General features: G+C 38.5%; 1 protein-coding gene and 1 long non-coding RNA gene across 2 annotated transcripts; one reads left to right on the forward strand and one right to left on the reverse strand.

Moving 5' to 3' along the window:
- The first annotated feature begins 9,157 nt into the window (after positions 1-9,157).
- Positions 9,158-22,128, forward strand: LOC145455470 (retinoschisin-like). The gene is made up of 5 exons (XM_080333446.1): positions 9,158-9,551; positions 10,489-10,518; positions 11,812-11,940; positions 11,999-12,165; positions 21,808-22,128. The coding sequence occupies exons 1-5, from the start codon at positions 9,278-9,280 to the stop codon at positions 21,943-21,945; spliced, it is 738 nt and encodes a 245-aa protein (XP_080189572.1). The 5' UTR covers positions 9,158-9,277; the 3' UTR covers positions 21,946-22,128.
- LOC145455471 (uncharacterized) lies at positions 12,360-21,171 on the reverse strand. Its single transcript, XR_013920345.1, has 8 exons — positions 20,657-21,171; positions 18,851-18,905; positions 18,519-18,574; positions 17,996-18,184; positions 17,488-17,608; positions 16,766-16,955; positions 15,606-15,701; positions 12,360-13,453 (listed from the first exon to the last, which is right to left on the reverse strand). It is a non-coding gene; the product is annotated as an uncharacterized LOC145455471 (long non-coding RNA).
- Positions 22,129-23,264: the final 1,136 nt, after the last annotated feature.

Raw genomic sequence — 23,264 nt, forward strand, 5'->3', positions numbered from 1 at the left:
AAATGCGGTGCTGAGTCCAAATCCCGAATGCCGCACATTGCAGATGTTGTCAACGTTAATTGCTTGTGGCTTATCCGGTAATGTGATCATTCGACAACGGCCACCAGAATGGCCGCGAAGCTGTCACGATTTCACAATGAAATAATAAAAAGTTTGTTCGCCTCATTTGGATATATGCCAGTGCGCGCGGAGACATAATAAGAATATAGGCCTAATGTGAATGACAATTGTAGTCGGAAATCACCATTGATCACAAAAAACAAAAATACCAGTTATCGCGGCTCTACAATTAAATTGAATTCAAATGTCAGGGCACTGCATTTGAGCGCAATCTATACGATCCGTTATTCCGGTATTCCGCATGTGCTACATTAGGTTACCATATTTTCGTGAATTAAATTCCGAACATTCTTTAGCGCCCCTAGCGGTTGTAAAATAAGGTATGGTCATGTTTATATAGCTCAGTGGGTACTGGGTATAGACATATGACGTAACACTAGCAATGTGTGCCTGTATCTATTCTATACAGGAGTGGATTTTTTAAATATAGGTCGTGAATTGGGAAGACTATATTGGATTGGGCCATCTGGAATCTGAGCTCTGGTGATTGCAGGGGTCCGCATTCTCATTTGGTCTGCAAAGGACTTCTTCACGGGCCGGATGAAATTGTCTGGCCCCCCGGTCGGTTGTTTGATAGTCCTGCTATATTGTTAGATCGGTGCAGATATGTGACCGTATGATGTAGCCATGACCGAAACAACTCTCGCCCCAAAAACACTAATCCGGGGCCCGCCATAGTGTAATCGATGCAACTTCTGGTGGACTTACTCTATGCATCTGGTTTCTATGTGCATCTGGTTGTTGAATCTTGTGAATGAATTCAGTCAATAATATTGGTTCTGTCATATATCACTTTTTATCCTCTCTCAGCCCACGTGATCAAAATTAGCGCTAGAGCTGGTTGAGATGATGACTCTGAAAATGCAGGGAACATATTTAAACATCGCTAAGTATAATGTTCATGTCACACGGATAATACTATTAATGGGCCGAAATGCACGTCCGCACCAGCAGGTGGCAGATCTGTTGGTTTCCAAACTCTTATGGTCGCGACTCCATTTCCAATTTGAAAATGTTCCGTGGCCCACCTCAAAATTTGGTAAGCTGATTACTAAAATAATGGTGAGCACCTTTGCCCAGACTTAGTCACGGCATATGGTAGAAGCAGATTACGTTCAAAATCTTCGGGTTCACCAGAAAAGGGCAAACGTGACCCAAAGCTTGAGATCCACTATATTTGACTAAACCTGCATACGATCTTATTGTCACTAGGATATATACGGTTCTCCTAAAATTATGATTACAATTAGTCTTACTACAGTAAATGCAAATTATTTCAATTAACCTTTTATTGTAGAGTTTGCGAGGACAGGGGTACCCAATAAAACGCATACTAAAACTAATAAATGGGACACTAAATCACGCGTATCTTGAAGAAAAAATTCAAGTTGGATAAATCTTCCCAAAAATAAGATATTGTTAGTATTGAGTTACGAAAAAAATTTCAGCTCCCTTCAAGCCTTAAAAATTCCGAACATTTGGACATATTTCATCGTTTCCTCCCGGACGCAGTTTAAACAGTGAAATTCCGGACATGTCCGGGAAATTCCGGACGTATGGCAATCCTATGCTACATACAAGGTTACATTTGAAAATCTACACTTCATAAACGAATATTATGTATCAGTGACGTGGTGAGGTTCATGGCTTGTGAGGCACGGACCCCACCCCACACACACACATACATACACACACAAACACGCAAGCGCGTGAAATATTCTGTTCTAATCGATTTATTACAGATTACTCAACGAAAAGTAAGAAAAGAAACACACAAAAAATATTCAAGAACCTAATTTCGGTATTACATTGTCTTTTGCTTCTTCAACCCTTTTTTGTTAAGGATTGGAACGGACACTGTTTGTGACCATTATTTGTAGATACAGTCCGTGCGCCTATCCTTTGCCACAAAAACCTCTGTTTCGTATTAAAAGTCCTCCTTATTCTCCTTCAGTTTAAAAAGTCTCTTCACCTCAATTGAGATGAGGGATAAAGAGGAAAGTCACCCTGAATCGGTCCTATTTCGACTGCCGGCACAGTGAGCACAAATTGGACTAACTTTGTGGCCTCTGGAACCGTCTGAAGCAGATCCTTCTGGGTTAAAAATCTCAGAAGCTCTCCAGGAGATTTTCATTCAGCTATCACATACCACAATTTAAGGTTATAGCTATTGCATTCGAACACAGCATAAAAGGCCACAAACAACGACAACGCAGGCTATGCTGGTAGCTATCATATACCACAATTTAACATAGCTATGGATGGAAAATTCATAACATCTACATCAGTAATGGAATGTATTTGCTCCGCATTACGTACTGGCCGTTGCTACTATACAATTCATACGAGACTGTTGGATTCCGAAATCGATAGCGCTTTTCACTGTGCTGCGATAGTCCAATTGTTAGCGAATTGTGCATGAGGCAGATTGGTTTGTGCCTCACCTGGCTATTGTTTCTCTGCGATGGCATTGTTTGTAATAAAGCCGAATACCATCTTCCTTGGCGATTTTGGGGGGTTCTGGTGCTCTGACACTGTTAATATTTTGATTTTCGGAATCTGTGCGACGATAGCATTTGATTATTACCAGGTATTATGAATTCCGAGTTATTTATGATGAATTGCATTGTCGCAGGTGAGGCACTACCCGCCCGTGCATCACCTCTTCTTTCGCGCTATATTTTTGAATAATAATTATGCAAATTGATGATGCTGGGTGTAAAAAATGTTCAAAGTTAGTTATTTATGAACATCAATGGAAAATATCAATAATCATCTAGGGATTTCACAATTTCACTACTCACCCTGACGACAGGTGAGGCACTGCCTCACTTGCCTCATTGCACCGCACGTCACTGTTATGTATACATGCATTCCAATCCGTACATAGGCTACCTATCAAGTTATCACGTAGCCCGAAATCTGCCAAGACCAGCAGTTCTCAAACTTTTTGAGACACGCTCCCCTTGATCACAGTGAAAAATTTCGAGCTTCCCCTGTCGTCATATCCGAGAAAAATATTACAAAGAGCAACCAGAATATTCGCAATTCCAACGCATAGTTTATGGCATGGAAGGATACGACTGTTGTTATACTTCTCAAATATGAAATTAGGACTATACACCAAGCAATAATTATGAGCTAGAGGTAAATCGTGTGGAGCGGCATTTTTTCAGTTTTATATTGTCAAAAATAATCATTTGCAATGGTAGCACGTTAAGTATATAGATATTTTAGCGATATTTGTGTCTAATTCCTTCTGTCACCACACTTGAGCTTCTCTCAAGCCTACCCGACCATTTGCAAATATTTGCGAAAAGGTATAATACGCGATCTTTTTAGTTGCCCATGGCCTTTCATATGCTATAAAGTAAATAACCGCACCGCGCAAATCTGCACAATCGTGTATCGCCCGGATGATTACTATTTTAATAGCAAACATTTCAGAAATCCCAGCCTTCATCGACCGTGGGTTGCAATATGTGCTCAACTCTTTCAGGTTACTGCTGCCTGGGGATTTGTAGATTTATCGTACGTGCACAATTTGAAATTGCAATTTGCAGTTTTGCACGCATCAACTTCGTAGTTGTCGCTGTCGGCATTATTTTGAATATGAACGATGAACCTTTCAATAAGGGCGCTCGCAGGTCAGGTATAATATTGCAGTTATTCTTATAAGTAACTTCTGCGTCGTTGGGCTTTCGAAAATGGGCGGTAGGGGTATATAGACCTTCATTACGACACTAAAAATGGATGTTCGTGAAAAGGTGGAACCTCCAATACATTTATATTTAGCTGAAATATCCACATTGTGCGACAAGGATCACGGGTGCATTTCAATTAAATATGATGAGGCTTAGCTTACCTGTTGAAGTCGCACCGCGAAACCAGCGCATATGCGGCTTCATGATCGCATCTGTTTTCCCAAATTGCCCTCTATATATCATAATGTTGGCAGGGATCAAACACCCTCGTGCAAGTGTGTACTATCATCAGTAGGGCTGCATTTAAACCAAAGGGTGTTGTAAAACACTTTTTTTAAAACATGTTTTAAACAGTGCTTTAAAAAACGGCCTTTACAAAAAAGAATTGTGATTTTTTCAAGCTGTACAATTATGCCATAATTGTGTAAATACTTTACAAAAAACATGTTGTATGAGCCTACGGACAATCACGACCCGATGTAGCCGACGTATATCGATATGGGATGATTGGAACCCCCCAAATAGTCGGTTCAACAGCAATAGAACATATATTTCGTCAAAGAAGCTATTTTTACCCCATATTTTCAATAGTCAATGTCAATCCACTATGACGTCACAATTGATTATGGCTTTAAAAACATAAAAAACAATAAAAAACATGCTTTAAATAAGGGCCTTGTTTTAAACTTGTTTGTTTTAAATTGATTTTTTGTTTTAAATGCAACCCTAATCATAAGTATAACTATGCTTACAAAGGATAATAAAACAATATACGGTAGCTTTGACCTAGTCCTCTGATAAGACCAAAGAGCGTACCGTGTCGATTTTGTTATGTAGGGAAAGGTGGGGCACAATGGGCCTAAAAACACATTTTAGTCATGAATATATTCCGAATCCAGAAATACCAATGAACTTTAGAAAAACGATGGATGAACATTGAACATGAAACGCATATTTCCAAAGAAATGATTTGAAAATAGGAAGAAATAACGAACGCACAGCCACCTGAAAAACGAACAAACGGTGGGGCAAAATGGGACACTATTAAAAATTTATCACCGCATCAATGAGCAAGAAATTGAGAACTGCTGATGAAGAGGATGGACCAGCAGGTGTCCAAGACCGGTAGTCTAAACCCCAAAGTTTGGAATCGGAATTAGACTTGCATGAAAATCGCTGCCGACTCGTGGATCCACATTCTCCATTGATTATGAGGGGTGATAAAATAACCTTATAATGTCTTCCATTTATTGCGTGACACTTCAAGGCATGTTTTTACGGGGGTGTTTGTTACGATCTTGCTTCTGCGAACTTCTCTGTTGATTTTTATATATTTCATAAAATAGGCCTTTGGATATCAAAGGATCATTGCGCCCCAGCCAAATTGTCCCAATGTGCCCCACCCATTTCATCAGATCAAAAAAAACTTTAAAATCGCACTCCTGCACCTAAAATAGCATACAGGGCGACTAATAACTGCTCTGACTTAGCTGTGTTCTAATTCCAATTACAGCAAACGAGATATACTGCTCGAACGGTATTTTTCGTCATGTTCTCATGAAGACAGCTATACCCAGGTGAAATCAAACCACATCAGGATTACGGCTGATATGACACTACCAATTCCTCGAAGCTATGAATATTCTTCCTGTCGGGTTTTAAAAATATTCGCGATGTCTACATGTGAAGTATAACATTGTACCCCACCTTCCCCTGTGTTGTTCACTACGTCAAAGTCGTTGCGTCATGACCTGACACTCGTGGCTCAGGTGCTTATTGTGCACCACTGAAGTTTTCGATTCTATGGGTATTGAATTGATGACACTGTAAGAGGCGCCTGGTGCGGCTCGACCAATTAAGGCTCCCATTTAATTTCAGTTCAATAATTGTGTGAGATCAGAAGGTACCTTATGCCTTGGTTGTCGTTCTCTCTTCCACTCCTGAAACACTTTCTCATCCCTTCGTCCATCTTTGAGTATATGCTACACCCAGAGGTGGTTAGTAATGAAGTACTTCTACTTTTCTGAAGTACTCAAGTAGTTTTCCTCTACTTCTGGTACTTAGTCAAGTAGATCTGATTTTCGCTACTTCTACTTCGTAATATTTTGGGATCTACTGACTTACTTTACGCTATTTTCAAATTGTCAAGTGGGAGTAGTTTAATCCTCCAATCAGGAAGATAGCCTGATGAATTTTGGGGCTGTTTTCACGGAGTATTAACATTTAATTTTTATTAAAGTTGCGTAAAGCCCAGAAATCTCCTCGCGCTTCGCGCTAATTGGATATGGAGTAACAAGTACGATTTCACGAACGTATCGGTGAATATAATTTAGGTATAGAGGGTTGCGTGGTTCCGTTCACACCGCATTGTCGCCCATATGAGATATTTCATCACAGTATATATGGCTCATCATAACGTATGAAACTGATCTTTCGCAATCTATAGCATTTACTTATCATATCGTAATCTAGTAGTCCATGGCGTGTCCTAATCTGGAAAAGTGGACTCTGACTCTTTTTTTTTGGTTTTATACCTGTTTTAGCATACCACCTGAATCTTTCTGGAATGAAGACATGAACCACATTTTCCGCTTCCACTATATAAATAGGCCTACTACTTCGAAACGCGGGGAATGTATTTCATGTCTAAATGCCTTTAATTTCCGGAAAAATAGCTACATAATATGGCATAATTACGATCCACCATATTTTCTATTAACGTTTACTAATCGCGCAAAGTGTTTACACCAGGGGTGTCAAATTCAATTTGGGTCGCGGGTCGGATCGTTGTAAATTGCTATGGTATCGCAGTCTTGCGATGTTTGGAAAGGAAGAAAATATTAATAAATTGATACTGATACCATAAACTAGGCCTAGAATACTTACTTTTTTACATACTTATAAAAAGTTACTTTTACTTCAACTTGAGTAGAAATTGACGCGATTACTTCTACTTCTAATTAAGTACCTATGAAAAGTACTTTGATCACCTCTGGTAGTGTCACAATGATTATTGCTATGACCCAACACTGCCAACAGCAAGGAATACGTCACAGAACGGGCTGTTTTAGCACTGAAATGCAAAATTTTAAATCACAGATTATAAAAATTCTTGACGTGATGGAAAAAAAAGCGACTTCATATTCGTAATCAGCGTACGAAAATTAACTTAATAGTCATCATTTTGGCCAGAAAGCAAAAATCATGTCAACCAGTGGGTATTATTGAGTTACATATTCCTTTTACCGTACGCAATCTATTTACGTTATCCCAATTGTCGACCGCCGTTGCTGATTTTGTAATACGTTCATTAATTTACCGCTTGATTTGAATTACCTGAAGACCGTTGGCCGTGGCGCACAAGGCCATAAATGGCGATTAGCACCACTTGAATTTCCAATATTAGTAATAATCAGTGTTGGTATGACTCGAGTCATGACTTGACTAGAGTCAAACTCGAGTCACCTTTTTCGTATGACTTGACTTGACTCGAGTCATTTTGCTAGAATGACTTGACTTGACTTGACTCGGCGTATCAGAAATGTGGATTGACTCGTGACTCGAAGCAAAAATCACGAGTCAATTTCGAGTCATAAAGCATTCCATATCGATAAAAATCACCGTGTCTTGCATATGGCCGGATTGTTCGCAAAACGCTGGTGTAACCCAAGAGAGCGACCAATCATTTACTGATCGTGTCTTTTACTGAGCCTCCATTGTTCTCTCGCAAATAAATTGACCGCTAACGAAGTGATTGAAGCTTACAGCTTACGCAGTCGTAGAATAGTAAAGTAATTTAACAGCAAAATGTATATTTCTGTTTTCTGTTATTATACCTTGATCAAACCTCTTGTTTTATTGAAATTGAATTCGAAGATAGTTTATACTTTATATAGTCCTCAACCTTTGGCGCAGGCTAGAATTGTATCATATCAATTTGTAAATGGGTAATGTATTGCATCTTATCAATTCGTTTCTATATTTTGGCTGGTAACTATAAACTAAGGCTATGCAATTACTTACGTAGTTTAGCATTTCTACGAAAGCAATACAGCGCCTACTTGCGTGTATATTTTAACTCTATATTCGTTCATCGGTTCAGAATCAATGACCACTCAATCTGTGTTTGAGACAGCTAGCAAAATGCAATTACTTAAGCATGCCTCATACTTCGAAAAGGCAACTTGACTTGAAATGTGACTTGACTCGACTTGACTCGAGTCACCTCCAAAAATCAATTGACTTGACTTGACTCGAGTCAAAATGTGCAATGACTCGAAATGACTCGTGACTCGAAGGTAGTGACTTGATCCCAACACTGGTAATAATAATAATAAACTATTATTCATTGATCTGGCCGTCCCAGCTGATCAAAACATACTACAAAAGGAACCAGAAACACAATCGAAATACGCAGACCTCAAATGGCATGATCCAAAAGATCACGTTATTGGGCACTGTGCATTTCTTCGGAGGGCCTTGAATGCTCCACTGGACTAAAATTACACTTGTGCACGTGAAACACATCATAATTTCTGTAATTTCGATTCATCATTTTCAATCATCTCTATCTCTGCTCAGCAACGCTTGCCAATTCTTCATCCACCGCAATTCTGTAATCTGACCTCTTCATGTATTACATAGGAATAACAATTTGACTGTATTGCTGATATTTTAAAAATCTACTCCAATCTCGCCATTTTCCTTTGGCGGCAGGTTGCTTCCCGGATTATGTGTGTATTTACCAGTTTTACTGTGAATAAAGAATATAATAGTAATAATACCTTTAGCTCGACTATCTTTCTGGGCGTTTTGCATCCTAGCATACCTTCGGTCGCAAGGTGCCGATTGGTGAACTTCCGACACTTATTGAATATTGTATTACTGATCCATGACATGGGATTTTTGTTAAATAAACTTTGAAGCAGGGAAAGACGTAGTATAGGTGGACTGTGTCTTAGGCACCGTAAAAAATAACCGATACTTGCCTTTAATCAAGTATCGCTCTCGGCCGTTTATATTTTTATACGATTACCGTCAATACCTGTTCTTGTAATCCGTTAGTTGTTTTGGATTAATTTCACAATTTAACAATTTCAAACCCTGTCGTGTATTATGTATGTACAGCTAGTTAATACATAGGATTTGCCTGGTGAACAGTGAGGAGCGTAGAATGCCAAAACACATGATCGATCGACTAGCAATAGACCATCAAAAATGAAATGTCATCAAGATATTATTTTCCTAGGAGTGATGTCTCATCTGAGGGCTATATCCATCCATATTCGGCACCGAAAGAGCGCAGCGGATAAAGCGAAAAAGGCAATTGAAGTCAAAGGTATGGGTATAAATGATGGCTTACTTCGAGAGATCTGGGTTTTTGTTTGGCTATTGCCGCGGTGAAGAGCTTGTCTACAGTGTACTGTTAGCTGCGCGAGAAATTGATCTTCGAAATGATCTCAGCGAGGGTACTGGTGCCTTTATGCGTTCTTCTGATGTGTGTTGTTCCCCGATGTTTCTCCTATCGAACTTGTGAAGACACCCTTAACGTGGTCAGAAACATCATTACAGACGAGGGCTACCAAGAAACGGGAATTCAGGGTGCCGTGGGTCCACCGGGCGAAAGGGGCCCGCCAGGACAGGTCGGAAGTCCCGGACCGCGTGGTGAGCCAGGTGTCTGCAGTTGTGATTGCGATTCGATCACTGCTCAGCTTGCTGAATTGCAAGGTATGGTTATCCCTGTTACTTTTTCAATAATATAGTTTGTAATTGGTAGAACCGCATGGAAGGCACAGATATTGCGATTTATTGAATTGTAGATAACCATGTGAAAGCTTCGTTATGAAGCTCTGCGCGTCACGTGCTAGTCTTGTTCTAATCATCGGTGTCCTCACATATAATTATAGATATCAGTTATCAGTCACGATCTGGGTATATAGACTTTTACGGTCCTCTAACATGACCAGAAACGATAATGCTGACACACCGTACTGGAAGCTATTTATCGCCATGATGGACATCAGCGGGATAGTTTGCTCGAAATATCCAGCTTTCCGTTTGTGAATATTTAGCAACTCTCTGCTGTGAGCTTGACCCACAATCATACAACATCAAGAGCGAAATAACCTACATGTAGGTAGTCAGCGAATTATACTTGTTCAACCAACCAATTAAATTGATATCGTTGTCTGATGTGAAAAATCTAGCAGGAGTACGGGTTCAATCTAGATTTCATATGTTTATTGTATCATAAAAACCAAGTCCGTGCAATTGGGATGTTGGCTTCTGCTGTATAACTTGTTATTGGGGTAATAACGGTGGCAAGTGCAGAAACCCGTTTTACACTCTGTTTAATATCTACGTAGCAATACTCAAACGTCGAATGCATTGTCCGGTCTGGCCTAGACTGTTTAGGCGTAAGCTTGTATTCTCTTGCAAGTCCTCGTCCAAATTGTTGGCAAAGCGACGGAATCAAAATACGACATTGTGAAGCCATTTTAAGTTTCACGCGTCATTTAGCCGACTTTTTCGTCATTTCCTTTCTATACTCGATCTCGTAACGAGCCACCACTGGTCCCACCTTAAAATGATCATATGCCCACAAGTGGTCAACGGTTTACAATAAACTGCACTGCATATTGCTTTGTAAAACCTTGCTTTACAGATTTCATGAACAAAGCACGACGATCTCCAGGTATGATCTATATCTATACAAGAACTCCTCATTTCTTGCCGACGCATGCACCACGCTCAATCTACCGCTTGTCCCACAGCGCGAAAATTCGATCCTTAATAACATATTTTGTACGTGGCGCAAAAGGCTGGAAACGGCGACATGCGCCACTCAAAACTCGTCAATAATGATAATAATAATACGCAGACCTCAAAATGGAATGCGAGAAAATGTGGTGATGCAAAATAAACATTGTACCGATGGTCATTGGCGCTACAGGGGTCGTCAGCAAAAAAACTCATGAGACATATCCAACAGATTCCGGGTAACGTTCGATTCGACATGATCCAAAAGATCACGTTATTGGGCACTGTGCATATTCTTCGGAAGGCCTTGAATGCACCACTGGACTAAAAATGCACTTGTGAATCACAGCATGTTTTCTGTAATTTCGATTCTTCATTTTTAATCATCTCTACCTCTGCTCGGTAACCCTTGCCAATTCTTCATCTACTGCAATGCTGTAATCTGACTTCTCCATGTATTGTATAGGAATAACAATTTGACTGTATTAGCCTACTGAAATTTTAAAAAATTTACTCCAATCTAGCCATTTTCCTTTGGGGGCAGGTTGCTTCCCGGATTATGTGTGTATTCACCAGTTCTACTGTGAATAAAGAATATAATAATATTATTACAAGAACCCAATTCGCGTATATTCATTCGGAGCAAGTGCCTTTGAAATACAAATAAATCTTGGTATGTCAAATTTATGCGTTTCAAAGGCGTATCTCCAGCCACTCTTTCTCCAGGGGTGCTACCAAAATTACTCTGTCTCTTTTCCGGGACCGGCCAAGGTCCGTTCCTTGGGATAGCCTAAGTGTTCCACGCTACTAAGCTGTGTTCGAATACATGGTTTGAACCATGTCCAAATAGCAAACACAGCATTATGACTAGAGCCCCGACCAATTCTTATCGGTTCGCCGATAATATGTAGTCAATATCAGACTTTGAAAGAAATATCGGTATCGGTCTGCTTTACATATAAATCAATGTTTATTCACATAAGTGACAAATTTCTGTTGCTCCAAGGTCGCGCTAGAAGTGGTTTGTGATTTCAAAGGGATGCGAGCATGGGGGAAATGTTACGAACCAATGTAAAATGGCGACAATATTCAAACCGGAAGATGGGGATTAAAAACATCGATGTCAAATAAACAAATTTCATTCGCTACCCATTTGCTCAATCCAAATCGCCTAAATGTATGGATATCTGGAAACGCACGGTCAACTGTTCACGTTTTTTTCGGACAGGAATTTGCTACATAGGAATTTCCACCGGCGTGGTAAAGCCTGCACAGCTTTCCAGTTCTTCGACACATTCTTCCTGTCCCATCAAGGACGGAATTCTCAACTCCGCAGTAGCCTGGTGCGCCAACACAAGTGAGATAGATTCTATGTCGAATCGAAGCAACTTTGTACCACTAAAATTTCGGTTTAGATGACGGTAACCAGTGGATTCAGGTTGATTACCTGGTTTCCCAGAAGGTCACTGGCATTTTAAGCCAAGGAAGGGAAAATTATGATCAATGGGTCACGAGTTATCAGGTATCATATGGAAATGCTACGACGGAGATGCAATATTACCAAGAACTGGAGAAAGTTAAAGTGGGTATAGATGTCAATACAGAATCGACTACACTGTAAATTCTGAAGTGTTGCTCAACCCGGAAAATTGAACACGAAACGTGATCCAAAAATTGAACGCCTAGAAGTGTTGCGAAGTGTTCAAATTTAAGGTGTTTACCTAAAAAGTGTTCAGTCTTAAAGTGGCTGGTTGACTAGTCACCGGAACGCAGGGCTCAAAGTAAAATCAGATTTTATTGATTCATGAATAAATGACGCTTATAATACCCAACCTGGGTGATTAAATACGTGCAAACATTGAAATTTCCAATAGCTGCTGTGACAGGGTTTCATAAATTCAGATCAGCAGTTGAAACCGTTCCCGGAAGAGTCGATGGAATTACTAACATCACAAATGATTAAGAGCAAACTTACTACAAATATCATGCAAATAGCTCAATGATGAAAATGAATGCATAGGGAATTAGGGATAGTGATAAAAAATATTATTTAGTATCCTGAACTTTCGTAACAGGGGCATGGAATCAAATTCATTGGTTACGCCCGTTAGCGGAAAACATGATCAACACAAATCATTACAACTTATTCAAAACTGTTCAAATTATGGCTTGTAAATTTCTAATTTTATTGTAAACAAACAAACAATGAATGTATCAGTATCACTACCACTACCACGATAAACAAACATGAGTATTTTTTCACTCTTAATGAAATTGGGCCTGCTAAAAATATCGTAGGGCTTGCATTAGTAGTATTTATATCAGCTTAATGCCAATCACTTTTGTTTAAATAACAAAGAAATCGTTTCTTTGAGTCCATACAAGTCATTAGGGCAGTGGTTCTTAAAAATTTTTGGACACGCTCCCATATGATAGCAAAACATTTCACACACTCCTTGTTGTCGTATAATAAAATTTAAAAAAGCAACCAGAACGCTAGAAATCCCAACGGATAGTTGGATGGCAGTGACGGTAATGGTTGTTGATGAGAGAATATTCAAATAATAAATTCTGACCATACGCAGAGAAATAACCACAAGCTGCCATGCATGCATGTGCGAAAAAGATTTTAGTTTACAGCGGCTTCAAGTCGCTTCAAATGCTTTCTCCTGTTTGACAACCACTCCTTTAGGGTATGACAATCCAATGCGTAGCAGCTCAAAACGTCAAGAATGTTTCTGAATACTCCATTTTCACTGAAGCAGTTTTATATTCTTGCCATCAGCTGCAATCCAGGCTCGGTCAATCTCTGATTCGTGGCGTGCCATGGCGTTTGTTTCTTTTCTACTGGTCGACTCCAAGTTGTGCTCCTTGAAAATGTGAATAAATTCCAAAGTTTTGAATATGTCAATGAAAATTCTAAATTTTATGCAGAAATAAATATAAAGATTTCACACACGCAGGTTACACAAGCTTAGTAAAGGCGTTCGGATACATGTAAAATAGGGTGGAGTGAAAAAAGAAAAATTTGAATTTCAAAAAGTGCCTTTGATATTTGGTCCCAAATCTCAAATGAATCACTTCTATCATAATTTCAGGTTTTTGCACCCTCTAGTGGCCGTGCAATTTCACCGAACGAGCCGAAAATAGCTGATTTTGCCATATCTCAATAACCGCTTATGCTAGAAAGCTAGTTTTGGGATTAAAAGCTGCGGAAGCACCATGTTTCTATCTCACTGCCATGGAACTTTGTCTTGAAAATGTACAGAAAAAAAGTTATAGGCAAATTATTGATTTTTATAGCGCCATTAAAAATGTTGGTTAGTTTTACCAAGTTTGCAATGCCAATTTGCATGTTACAATTTGTTACATTGCTGCTTTACCAACAAAATCATGATCGGCGGGATCTATCAATTAATTTCTATATGAACGTAGCACAATTATGATGAGGAAGAGAGAACAATTGAACTTTCATCATAGTACATCATCACAAACCTTTATGTCATGAACTTGGTGGAACGGGTATCTTCCTGTTCAACACTACAACAAACGATAGGCCTGGATTGTTTCAAAAGTGAATCAGTTACAGCAATTCAGCTATATAATTCACATATACCTCATAACTGTATGTTCTGTTGAAGATGATGATTTTCATGTCACTTGAGACATTGTTAAACTGTTTTTATATATTATACATATTGTACAAGCTGCTGTACTCATCTTTGGAATATTCTAGAACTTTGATAGTCAACCTCGAGTCTTCCAGGAAGAGTGATGATAACTCATTTTGAAAGTGTTCCGGTTTCTGGTGTATCTTGGAGTTGATCATATAATAACTCTTGTATATTGGTTTCAAAACTGACTCCACCATGTGCAGTGGTTCAGGCCGCTGGCTGTATGAACAGGTCACGGTAATACACTCTGCTATGTCTGTGAATTGAACTGTCATTGTCTAGTAAAAGTACAGATTCAGAATTTCATCATGCTCGACTTACTGCAGATTGTGGTTTATCATATGTACAAGTTATTGAAGTAATGTTAACAAAAAAAGATCCAAGACTGTTGTTGCTTGCAAGAAGTTGCATATTGGAGAAACTTTTCAAGGTGTTGATGGTTTTCCTTCTGGAATACGCCCAACTAAAAGACAAGTCACTGAGGGTATGCTCAACTTTGATCACTTTAGTTGTGATCAAACAACTCTCTTTATCTGTCTACCAGAAGGAAAACCATCACCACCTAGAAAAGTTTCACCACTGTGCAACTTCTTGCAAGCAACAACAGTCTTGGATCTTTTTTTTGTTAACATTACTTCAATTACTTGTACATATGATAAACCACAATCTGTTGTAAGTCGAACATGATGAAATTCTGAATCTGTACTTTTACTAGGCAATGACAGTTCAATTCACAGACATAGCAGAGTGTATTACAGTGACCTGTTCATACAGCCAGCGGCCTAAGACACTGCACATGGTGGAGTCAGTTTTGAAACCAATATACAAGAGTTATTATGTGATCAACTCCAAGATACACCAGAAACCGGAACACGTTCAAAATGAGTCATCATCACTCTTACTGGAAGACTCGAGGTTGACTATCAAAGTTCTAGAATATTCCAAAGATGAGTACAGCAGCTTGTACAATATGTATAATATATAAAACAGTTTAACAATGTCTCAAGTGATATGAAAATCATCATCTTCAACAAAACATACAGTTATGAGGTATATATGAATTATATAGCTGAATTGCTGTAACTGATTCACTTTAAGAACAATCTATGCCTATCGTTTGTTGTAGAGTTGAACAGGAAGAAGGACTAAAATTAGCATAACGACTAATAAAAACATCTTGAATCAGGTCTGCGTTTTTTTCAATTCGGCCATTTTGACATTTACATTGACATTCAGACGCACAGGCAACAGTGAGAATGCAGAACTGTAACTCAAAATGACAGTTATAGCAGAACGTCGCAGGTCTATGTAAATTTGTATGGTCCACAAAAAAGAAAGATTACGGTACCTGTTTCAATAAGACATGCGCTTGGGTCTTGGATTATATTCGTTTGTCTCTCAATTTGACTTTGAGATGACAGTTGACTTCATCAACCTCGTTTCGCTGAAAATGTAATTGATTGCAAACAAGATCCGACAATAAATGTAGTAGAATTGTTATCCCTATGGGTTCAGTTTTCCATTATTATAATTGACATATGGTAGGCTTTACATATAACTAGGGCTGGGCAAAATCGAGTACCTGAGTGATTCGATTCTGAATCACGTAATATGCTTCGAGTCGAGTCGAGTAATCGAGTATCACTCCTTATGACGTCACAACAGAATTTGATGCGTCAAAGTTCAAATATGTACCTTTTATTCCACCACAAAGAATATAATGCCAGTTATCCATCTTATAAAAGATACTTGGGTATTTTTTCGACCACACCGATTTCATTCCACTTGTGGGATAATCATGACTTCGGAAATGTGCTACGTCCAGTAAGCTTCGTAGCTTTGTACCATTTTTTTCGTATGCTGCGATACCGCCACACAAGGTTTCAGTAAAAATTAGTATCGAAGCTATAATTCTCGTTCATAAATTAACTTCCAGTGGTGAGAAGCGTATAATTTCACTACTCGAAAAAATCGTCTTTTACTACTCGACTCGAATCATTAAAATTAGTACTCGATTCAGATTCGAGTACTCGATTCATTGTGCCCAGCCCTACATATAACTTTGATTCCAAGATTTTATAGGTGCTTCGAATTGAGACGAGAAAATATACCAGACAAAGGACACATTGATTGTCTTTAGTACGAAAACTTTGTGACATCTTATCGAAGGTGCGGAATACTTTTTCTTCATTGCGGTAATTGTAACTGTTCTCAATCTTTCAAAATCCTTCATTCCTGATTAAATTTAACTAACAAAATTAATTGGAATTAGCACCACATGGGAAATGATCTCCATTTGATGTTCCAAGTATAGTTCAGTAAGCGGTAGTTTAAATACAAGTTACACCAGCTCTTCACATTCAACAACACCTCTGTTCAATGTACACAGATCAAGCCTCTCTTCAGCTAATATAGCATATATAGATAGTTTTTTGAGAAAATTTGGACTGCAAAAACCGGCACATTACATAATTAATGGTGATATATGAAATGAATAAATAGACTTACATAATCACATGTTTCCATGGGTTCTTGAGGCAAAAGTATGTATCACAAAAGATGACTGCACCGGTACAAAATCTGTTCAGATGACTGCTCACGTCACTATCAACATTGTCTGTTAGCAGAGGCACGGTGAAACCAGGGTTCTTTTCGAAGAGTCGACATCAGTTGGATGAATTTGAGGATCAATCTAAGACTGTTGAAAAGAAAATACTTGTTTTAAAAATTTGCAATACAAGGGAACTATTCAATATTCGAACAGCTTCTTCGAGGTACAATACTTCAATATAAAATTGAATAGTATATAACATATTAATATATAGTATAATCGTCAGCAAGTAGTGGAGAGCTCGAAAGAACGTTGTACATCAACAATATTATCACAAAATAAGACATTACCAGCATTCAGTATTTACTTACGCAGATATCAGACTGGATGTATTGTATGTGACAAAAGGGTGTCTTTCATAGAACAATTAATTATTGTAATGGAAAGTTGCATGTGACCTTAACACCAATTTTACTCCAGCCCGAGTACCATACTTTCCTGGATTGTTAATCCTTTTAGTGAAATTTTACCAGCAAACATTCATAAAAATAACCGAATGCAGCTGAATCAAATTCATTATCTAAGGATATACCAGTTTACTTACGAAACATGGCGATGCTTACCAGTATTTCAAACAACAAATCTTTTTCAAAAAAGTGCCATTTGCAATACATACTACCTGCACTTTAGGGCATTTTTCATATTCTTTCCATCGGTCGCAACCCAGGCTTGATGAGTCTCTGATTCGTGGCATGCCATGGTGGCTCTTTTTCTGTACTGGTCAAATCCAATTGCTGCTCCTAGAAAATACAATAAATACCAAAGGAAAATTGTAAATTTTATGCACAAGTAAATATAAATATTTCACACAGGTAATAGGTTACAGAAGCGCAGGAGAGGTGCTCAACCCCCCAGGTTGAGAACCACTGACCTAGTCCATTATAGTTCAGTAAGCAATAGTTAAAGTACGAGTTACACGAGCTCATTACTACAACTAGATCCCTGTTCAGTGTTCAGCGTATACAGTTCACTGTACACTGTACAGTGTACACAGATGAAGCCTTTTTCAGCTCATATCGAATAGTCCGTAAGCTACTCTGCGAGATAGTTCGTGAGAAAAGTAGGACTGCAAAAACCAGCAAATTACATAATCAATGGTGATATATAAATTGAATAAATAGGCTCACATAATCACATGTATCCATGGGTTCTTGAGAAGGTCTGCATCGCAAAGATGACTGTGCTGGCACAAAACCCGTTACGAACGACTCCTCACGTCACTTTCAACATTGTCTGATAGCGCAGGTACGGTAGACCCAGGGGTCTCTTTTTAAAGAGTAGACATCAGTTGGACGAATTTGAGGATCAATCCAAGACTATCGAAAAGAAAATATTTGTTGCGAAAATTCGCAATACAAATGAACTGCTCAGTAATCACGCAGATATCATACTGGATACAGTTATTTTTTTCTGCAACAAGTTGTACGTGACAGAAGGGTGTCTTTAATGGAATAGAAAGTTGCACATGACGTTACTACCAATTTTACTCCGGCACAGTTAGTATACTTCCTGAATTGTTAACAATTTCTGTGAAATTTTATCAGCAAACATTCATAAAAATCTTTATCACAAAGATAACCGATTGCAACATAATCAAATTCATTCTCTAAGGATATACCAGTTCACTTTACAAAACACCGTGATGCTTACCAGTATTCCATACAGCAAATGCATATCAAAAACGTGCCAAGTTCAATACATACTACCTGCAAAATAGAGTTTAGTTCAGTTACCGTATCACAATAAACTCAGAAAAGTCAAATGGGGGATTGGGCAAAACAAATACTACCCCTTGTGATCTATGGTTTGTTGAAAAGATTGTTTGTTTGGCTGTGCTATTATTGGGGCGATTTTTTGGACCTAAAAAGGTAAGATTTTGAGTAAAAAATTCAAATTCACACATATTTCGATGATGAAAAACTTAATTTTGACCCCATGTACTTAAATTAGGTGTTTCTCACATAGTGTTAGAATTGTATTACCGGAACTTATCTTTACTTCTGACTGGGGCTGTCTGTTCTTCCGAAGTAATTTGACCTGAAAAAAATCTTTTAGCATGAAAATTGACAAATTTTTACATGAAAAAGAATTGACAAATTTTTACATGAAAAAGAACTTATTTTATCGAAATCTCGACCCATGAATAATTCTAGTATTAGTTACATCTCGTATTATGGTAGAAATAATTAAAAATTTGTTGTATTACAACGAAAGATACTTTCCCAATATTTTCGGGTAGAAAGTGTCTGTCCTAACTAAGTAGCGTGGCAAGAATTAAGAAAGAACGTTCACCAGCTGCAGTTGTTGGCCGGCAACACTGAAGTTGTGCGTCCACTGCACTCTTTCTCTCATTATGACAAAGTTGTCTACATCGCAATTTTTCATCATACGGTTTCTAATAGAAAAACCAATGCCCACGCAGTCTTGCTTCAGTTAGGATAGTGCAATAGGCTATGTTGAGTATTTGTTTCATTTGACAATTTATAATTCACAATGACCAGACGATGGTCCGTCTACAACGGTGGGACTATAAAGTGGGCTACAAGATGTAAATTGTAAAATGATAAGTTCACCGACAGTGCAATTATAGAATGTAAACGTGGAATGGCAGCGACCGATTTTGCAGCCTCGTTCCGCTTCGCTGAAGCTTTACTCAGACTTATTTTACGGCAGCTACTGTAGGATTTATGGCAATCCAAAAGTCGTCTTCCAGAGCGTAGAATTACCTGAATCTGGTATTGATCGAAAGCTACTGTCACACTGACTCAAAAAATGTAAATGAAAATATGATCAGGCACTGAACCGCTTAGAATTCGCCCTTCAAGTCTGAATTATCGGCATTGTCCGAACAATCGAAGAGGCGCAATGGGTCATTGTTATGGTCATTGTTGTGCGTTCATCCGATTGTTCTGAACAATGCAAATTTTAGATGTTGAGGGTGATTTGTCATCTAAGTGCGGAGCCTGACCCTATTTTGATCGATATTTTCGGAATCCGTGCGACAGTAGCTTTCGATCAAGACCAGATTCAGTAAATTCTGAGCTCTGGAAGACCACTTTTGGATTGTCATAAATCCTACAGTAGCTGCCGTAAAATAAGTCTGAGTAAAGCTTCAGTGAAGCGGAATGAAGCTGCAAAATCGGTCGCTGCCGTTCCACGTTTACATTCTATAGTGCAATCATCTATGATACAAACGAAATGCAAGTTGCCAACAAAATTTTGATTTTGTAAAGAATTTTGGCAATTTTTGACCTAACGGTACAATTTTGACAAAATTTTGACCTTATTTTGACATGTCAAAAAAATCGCTTTAGTTAACACCTTACCACTTAGAATAAACAGGACAGTGTAAAATGTGTTGCAGTTGAAAAACAATGAAAACCGTTGCATGACTGTCATACCGGCATTCAATTGCTGAAGTTGCAGTACTTGTCCACAATGGACCACAATATCGCCTACATAGGGATATTTCAGTGTGGATAAAGAGAACATCCGTTTATCCTTATGTCAAAAAAGTTACTTCTATAGCAGCTTCCCCTCAGTACCGTAGTACTGGACCTGGTCGCAGCATGATATATTATCAGATTCGAAGCTCGATCATCCAGCAATAAGATCAGACGAATCATATACTACTACAAAACATCTAAAGAACATTCATATGAATGAGCGATATCAGTAGCCTACTAAAACATCTAAAACAAACGACCTTACTGCAATGTCAAAACGAGTTCATTTTATGACTATTCTCACATTACATATATTCAATAACATTTACCGCATTTCCATACCTTACAGTACATGGATGTTGCGATCCTTTACGCCATCAGGTAGTAGAAACTGCTTCAATATATCCATTTCGCCAAGTTTTATCGTGTACCCTACTCTCTGCCTGAAGCCTGACGAACCACTAATTCAAATCCAAACTGAAATCGAGCGCGCTCTACCGTAACGAAGGTGGTGACCCCTCTGCGTCACGGAGGAATATGTATATTTCAATGAAATATTACCCTTAAACTTAGTGCTGGGTCAAGTGAGTAATATTATTTTACATATAACATGATTTAATGTGATCTCCAAGCGTACCGATGGTTTATCAATGCGAAATTGATGATACATTATCAAGTATAAATTTTCTTGAAAATAAGCCGCAGTGGCGAAGTGTTACAAGTAAACGGAGAAATACGCAGAAGCGTTGCGACGATAATGGCCCAATGCGTTTATATGCCCAAAAAGTGTGTCTGTACGCAGAAAAAAGTGTTATGAAGTGTTCAATACGACCTTGCGGATTTACAGTGTAGATTCTTGCACTTCGTTTTCCGCGACTTGCTGCACTTGACAGTCTCATAGCCTACCTGTCTTGTACTTTGTAAAGTGGATTAGTAGCAATGATCCGAGTGCTGAAACTAAACGCTTCTTGCCAATAAGCGTTAATTTGCCAAGGTGAATTATAGTTTTGATATACTACTTTCCACTATGCGAAAGACTGTAAACTTCGATTGGTCGTATCACAGCACACGAAACATGTTGCAAAAAGTTACGCGCGTCAGTGATACTGACACTTTTGTGAAGTCACGATCAGCCCACAGCATTATCACAAAGTGCAATGAATATAGGTATTGTCGGAAAATGCCTAATAATCGTCAATGTGATGTAGAACTGGTTTTCTAATCTCTGTGGTCGTACAAAAGGTACATAGACATAATGTATGCTCAAAATTTGTGATACTCGAATACTCGGCTCCGCTCGAATCAGAATCGAATCATTCAGATACTCGGTTCTGCCCATACCTATGCAGCAGTACAGAAGTATCTTAGTTCCTTGTTATTCTCTAAATGTGATTTTAAATATCACAGCGTAGCTCTCGATATCCCCTCAATTTTTTATTATTTTTCTTTATTCAGAGTATTATTATTAATAATATTATGTGTACTGGATTAAGATATTCTCCGCAAATTCTGACCGAAACACCATCGTTGATAACGAGCTGTCTCCACCCATCAACGCCAGATATGTCCGCATTCACCCGGTGACGTATACCAACCACATCAGCATGAGAATTGAGATGAGAGAGTGTTGACGGATCTCCAGAATTGGCAATTGGATGTATCGTATATATCACGTATAAGATGATCTGATCACTGTATAGACGATAACTATCAACCGTCGTGTATGCTCTCTTTGCCATAGGCTAACCGGCTAACCGGCTGACCGGCTAACCTATACATAAGAATATACAATAATACAGTTCCTGGGAATTTCATGGTCTCGTCTTTTCGTACATGTAGTTTTTCGAGGGATATTGAAGGAAAAGACGCATGGTATCCACTCAGCGCTAAAGGGCTGCGAAGAATTGAATCGGAACTGATTCCAGATTCATTAATTTTCAATATTTCCTATTAACCAAAACTGGCAACGGGCAATGGACAACAGCTAATAGAAACCAATTTCAAATAAATTGGAGTAGAATAGTAAACAGAGTTACGATGATATACAATAACTCTGAATTCCAGAGGTGGTCAGTAACGAAGTACTTCTACTTTTTGGTAGTACTCAAGTAGTTTTCCTCTACTTCTGGTACTTACTCAAGTAGATCTGATTTTCTCTACTTCTACTTCGTAATATTTTGTGATCTACTTTCTTACTTTTCGCTATTTTCAGTTTGTCAAGTAGAAGTAGTGTATTCCCCCAATACGAAAGATGGCCTGAGGAATTTCGGGACTGTTTTCACGGAGTACCTACATTTAATATTTATAAAAGTCAAGTAAAGCCCAGAAATTTTGTTGCGCCTCGCGCACGCAAATAATTTAGGTACCCGGATTGCTTGGTTCCGCTCACACCGCATTTTTGCCCATATCGAATCTTTCATCACAGTAAATATGGCCCTCCATAACCTTTGAAACTAACGTTTCGCAATCTAACAATTATCTATCATATCGTAATCTAGCAGCCTATTGCGTGTCTTGCTAATCTGGAAAATCAAGCTTTTTTGAACGTTACACCTGTTTTAGCAGATCACCTTTGAAACTTCATGGACAAAAGACATGAAATATATTTTCCGCTTTTTAGAAGTGGTATTTTTATTTCACTTTCAATTGCGATTATCATACAAATTCGAGTATTACTAATTACTTTCATTTCTTTTGTCTGCAGAACATACATGTTGAAGCATAAAAGCAAGTGCAGTAATGCCTCTATTTTCCGAAAATAAAGCTACTCTAAATATAACTTTTACGATCGACAATATTTGTTATTAACGTATACTAATCGCGCAAAGTGATGAAGCCGTATCCGATACAACTTCTGTACGTATTGCTCTTCGCCTAAACTTGGGGCCTTATAATATGGGCTACACTAAATATAACTTTTACGATCGACAATATTTGTTATTAACGTATA

Source organism: Botryllus schlosseri, chromosome 14 (assembly GCF_051294905.1).
Source record: "Botryllus schlosseri isolate E-star chromosome 14, Bs_hap1, whole genome shotgun sequence".
Lineage (NCBI taxonomy): Eukaryota > Metazoa > Chordata > Ascidiacea > Stolidobranchia > Styelidae > Botryllus > Botryllus schlosseri.

Bases quoted from the DNA above. Each gene is read 5' to 3' on its own strand.
- LOC145455470 (XM_080333446.1), top strand. From the start codon at position 9,278: ATGATCTCAGCGAGGGTACTGGTGCCTTTATGCGTTCTTCTGATGTGT. The intron at 9,552-10,488 runs GTATGGTTATCC...CTTGCTTTACAG, and splicing joins TCAGCTTGCTGAATTGCAAG to ATTTCATGAACAAAGCACGA. The intron at 10,519-11,811 runs GTATGATCTATA...TTTTTCGGACAG, and splicing joins CAAAGCACGACGATCTCCAG to GAATTTGCTACATAGGAATT.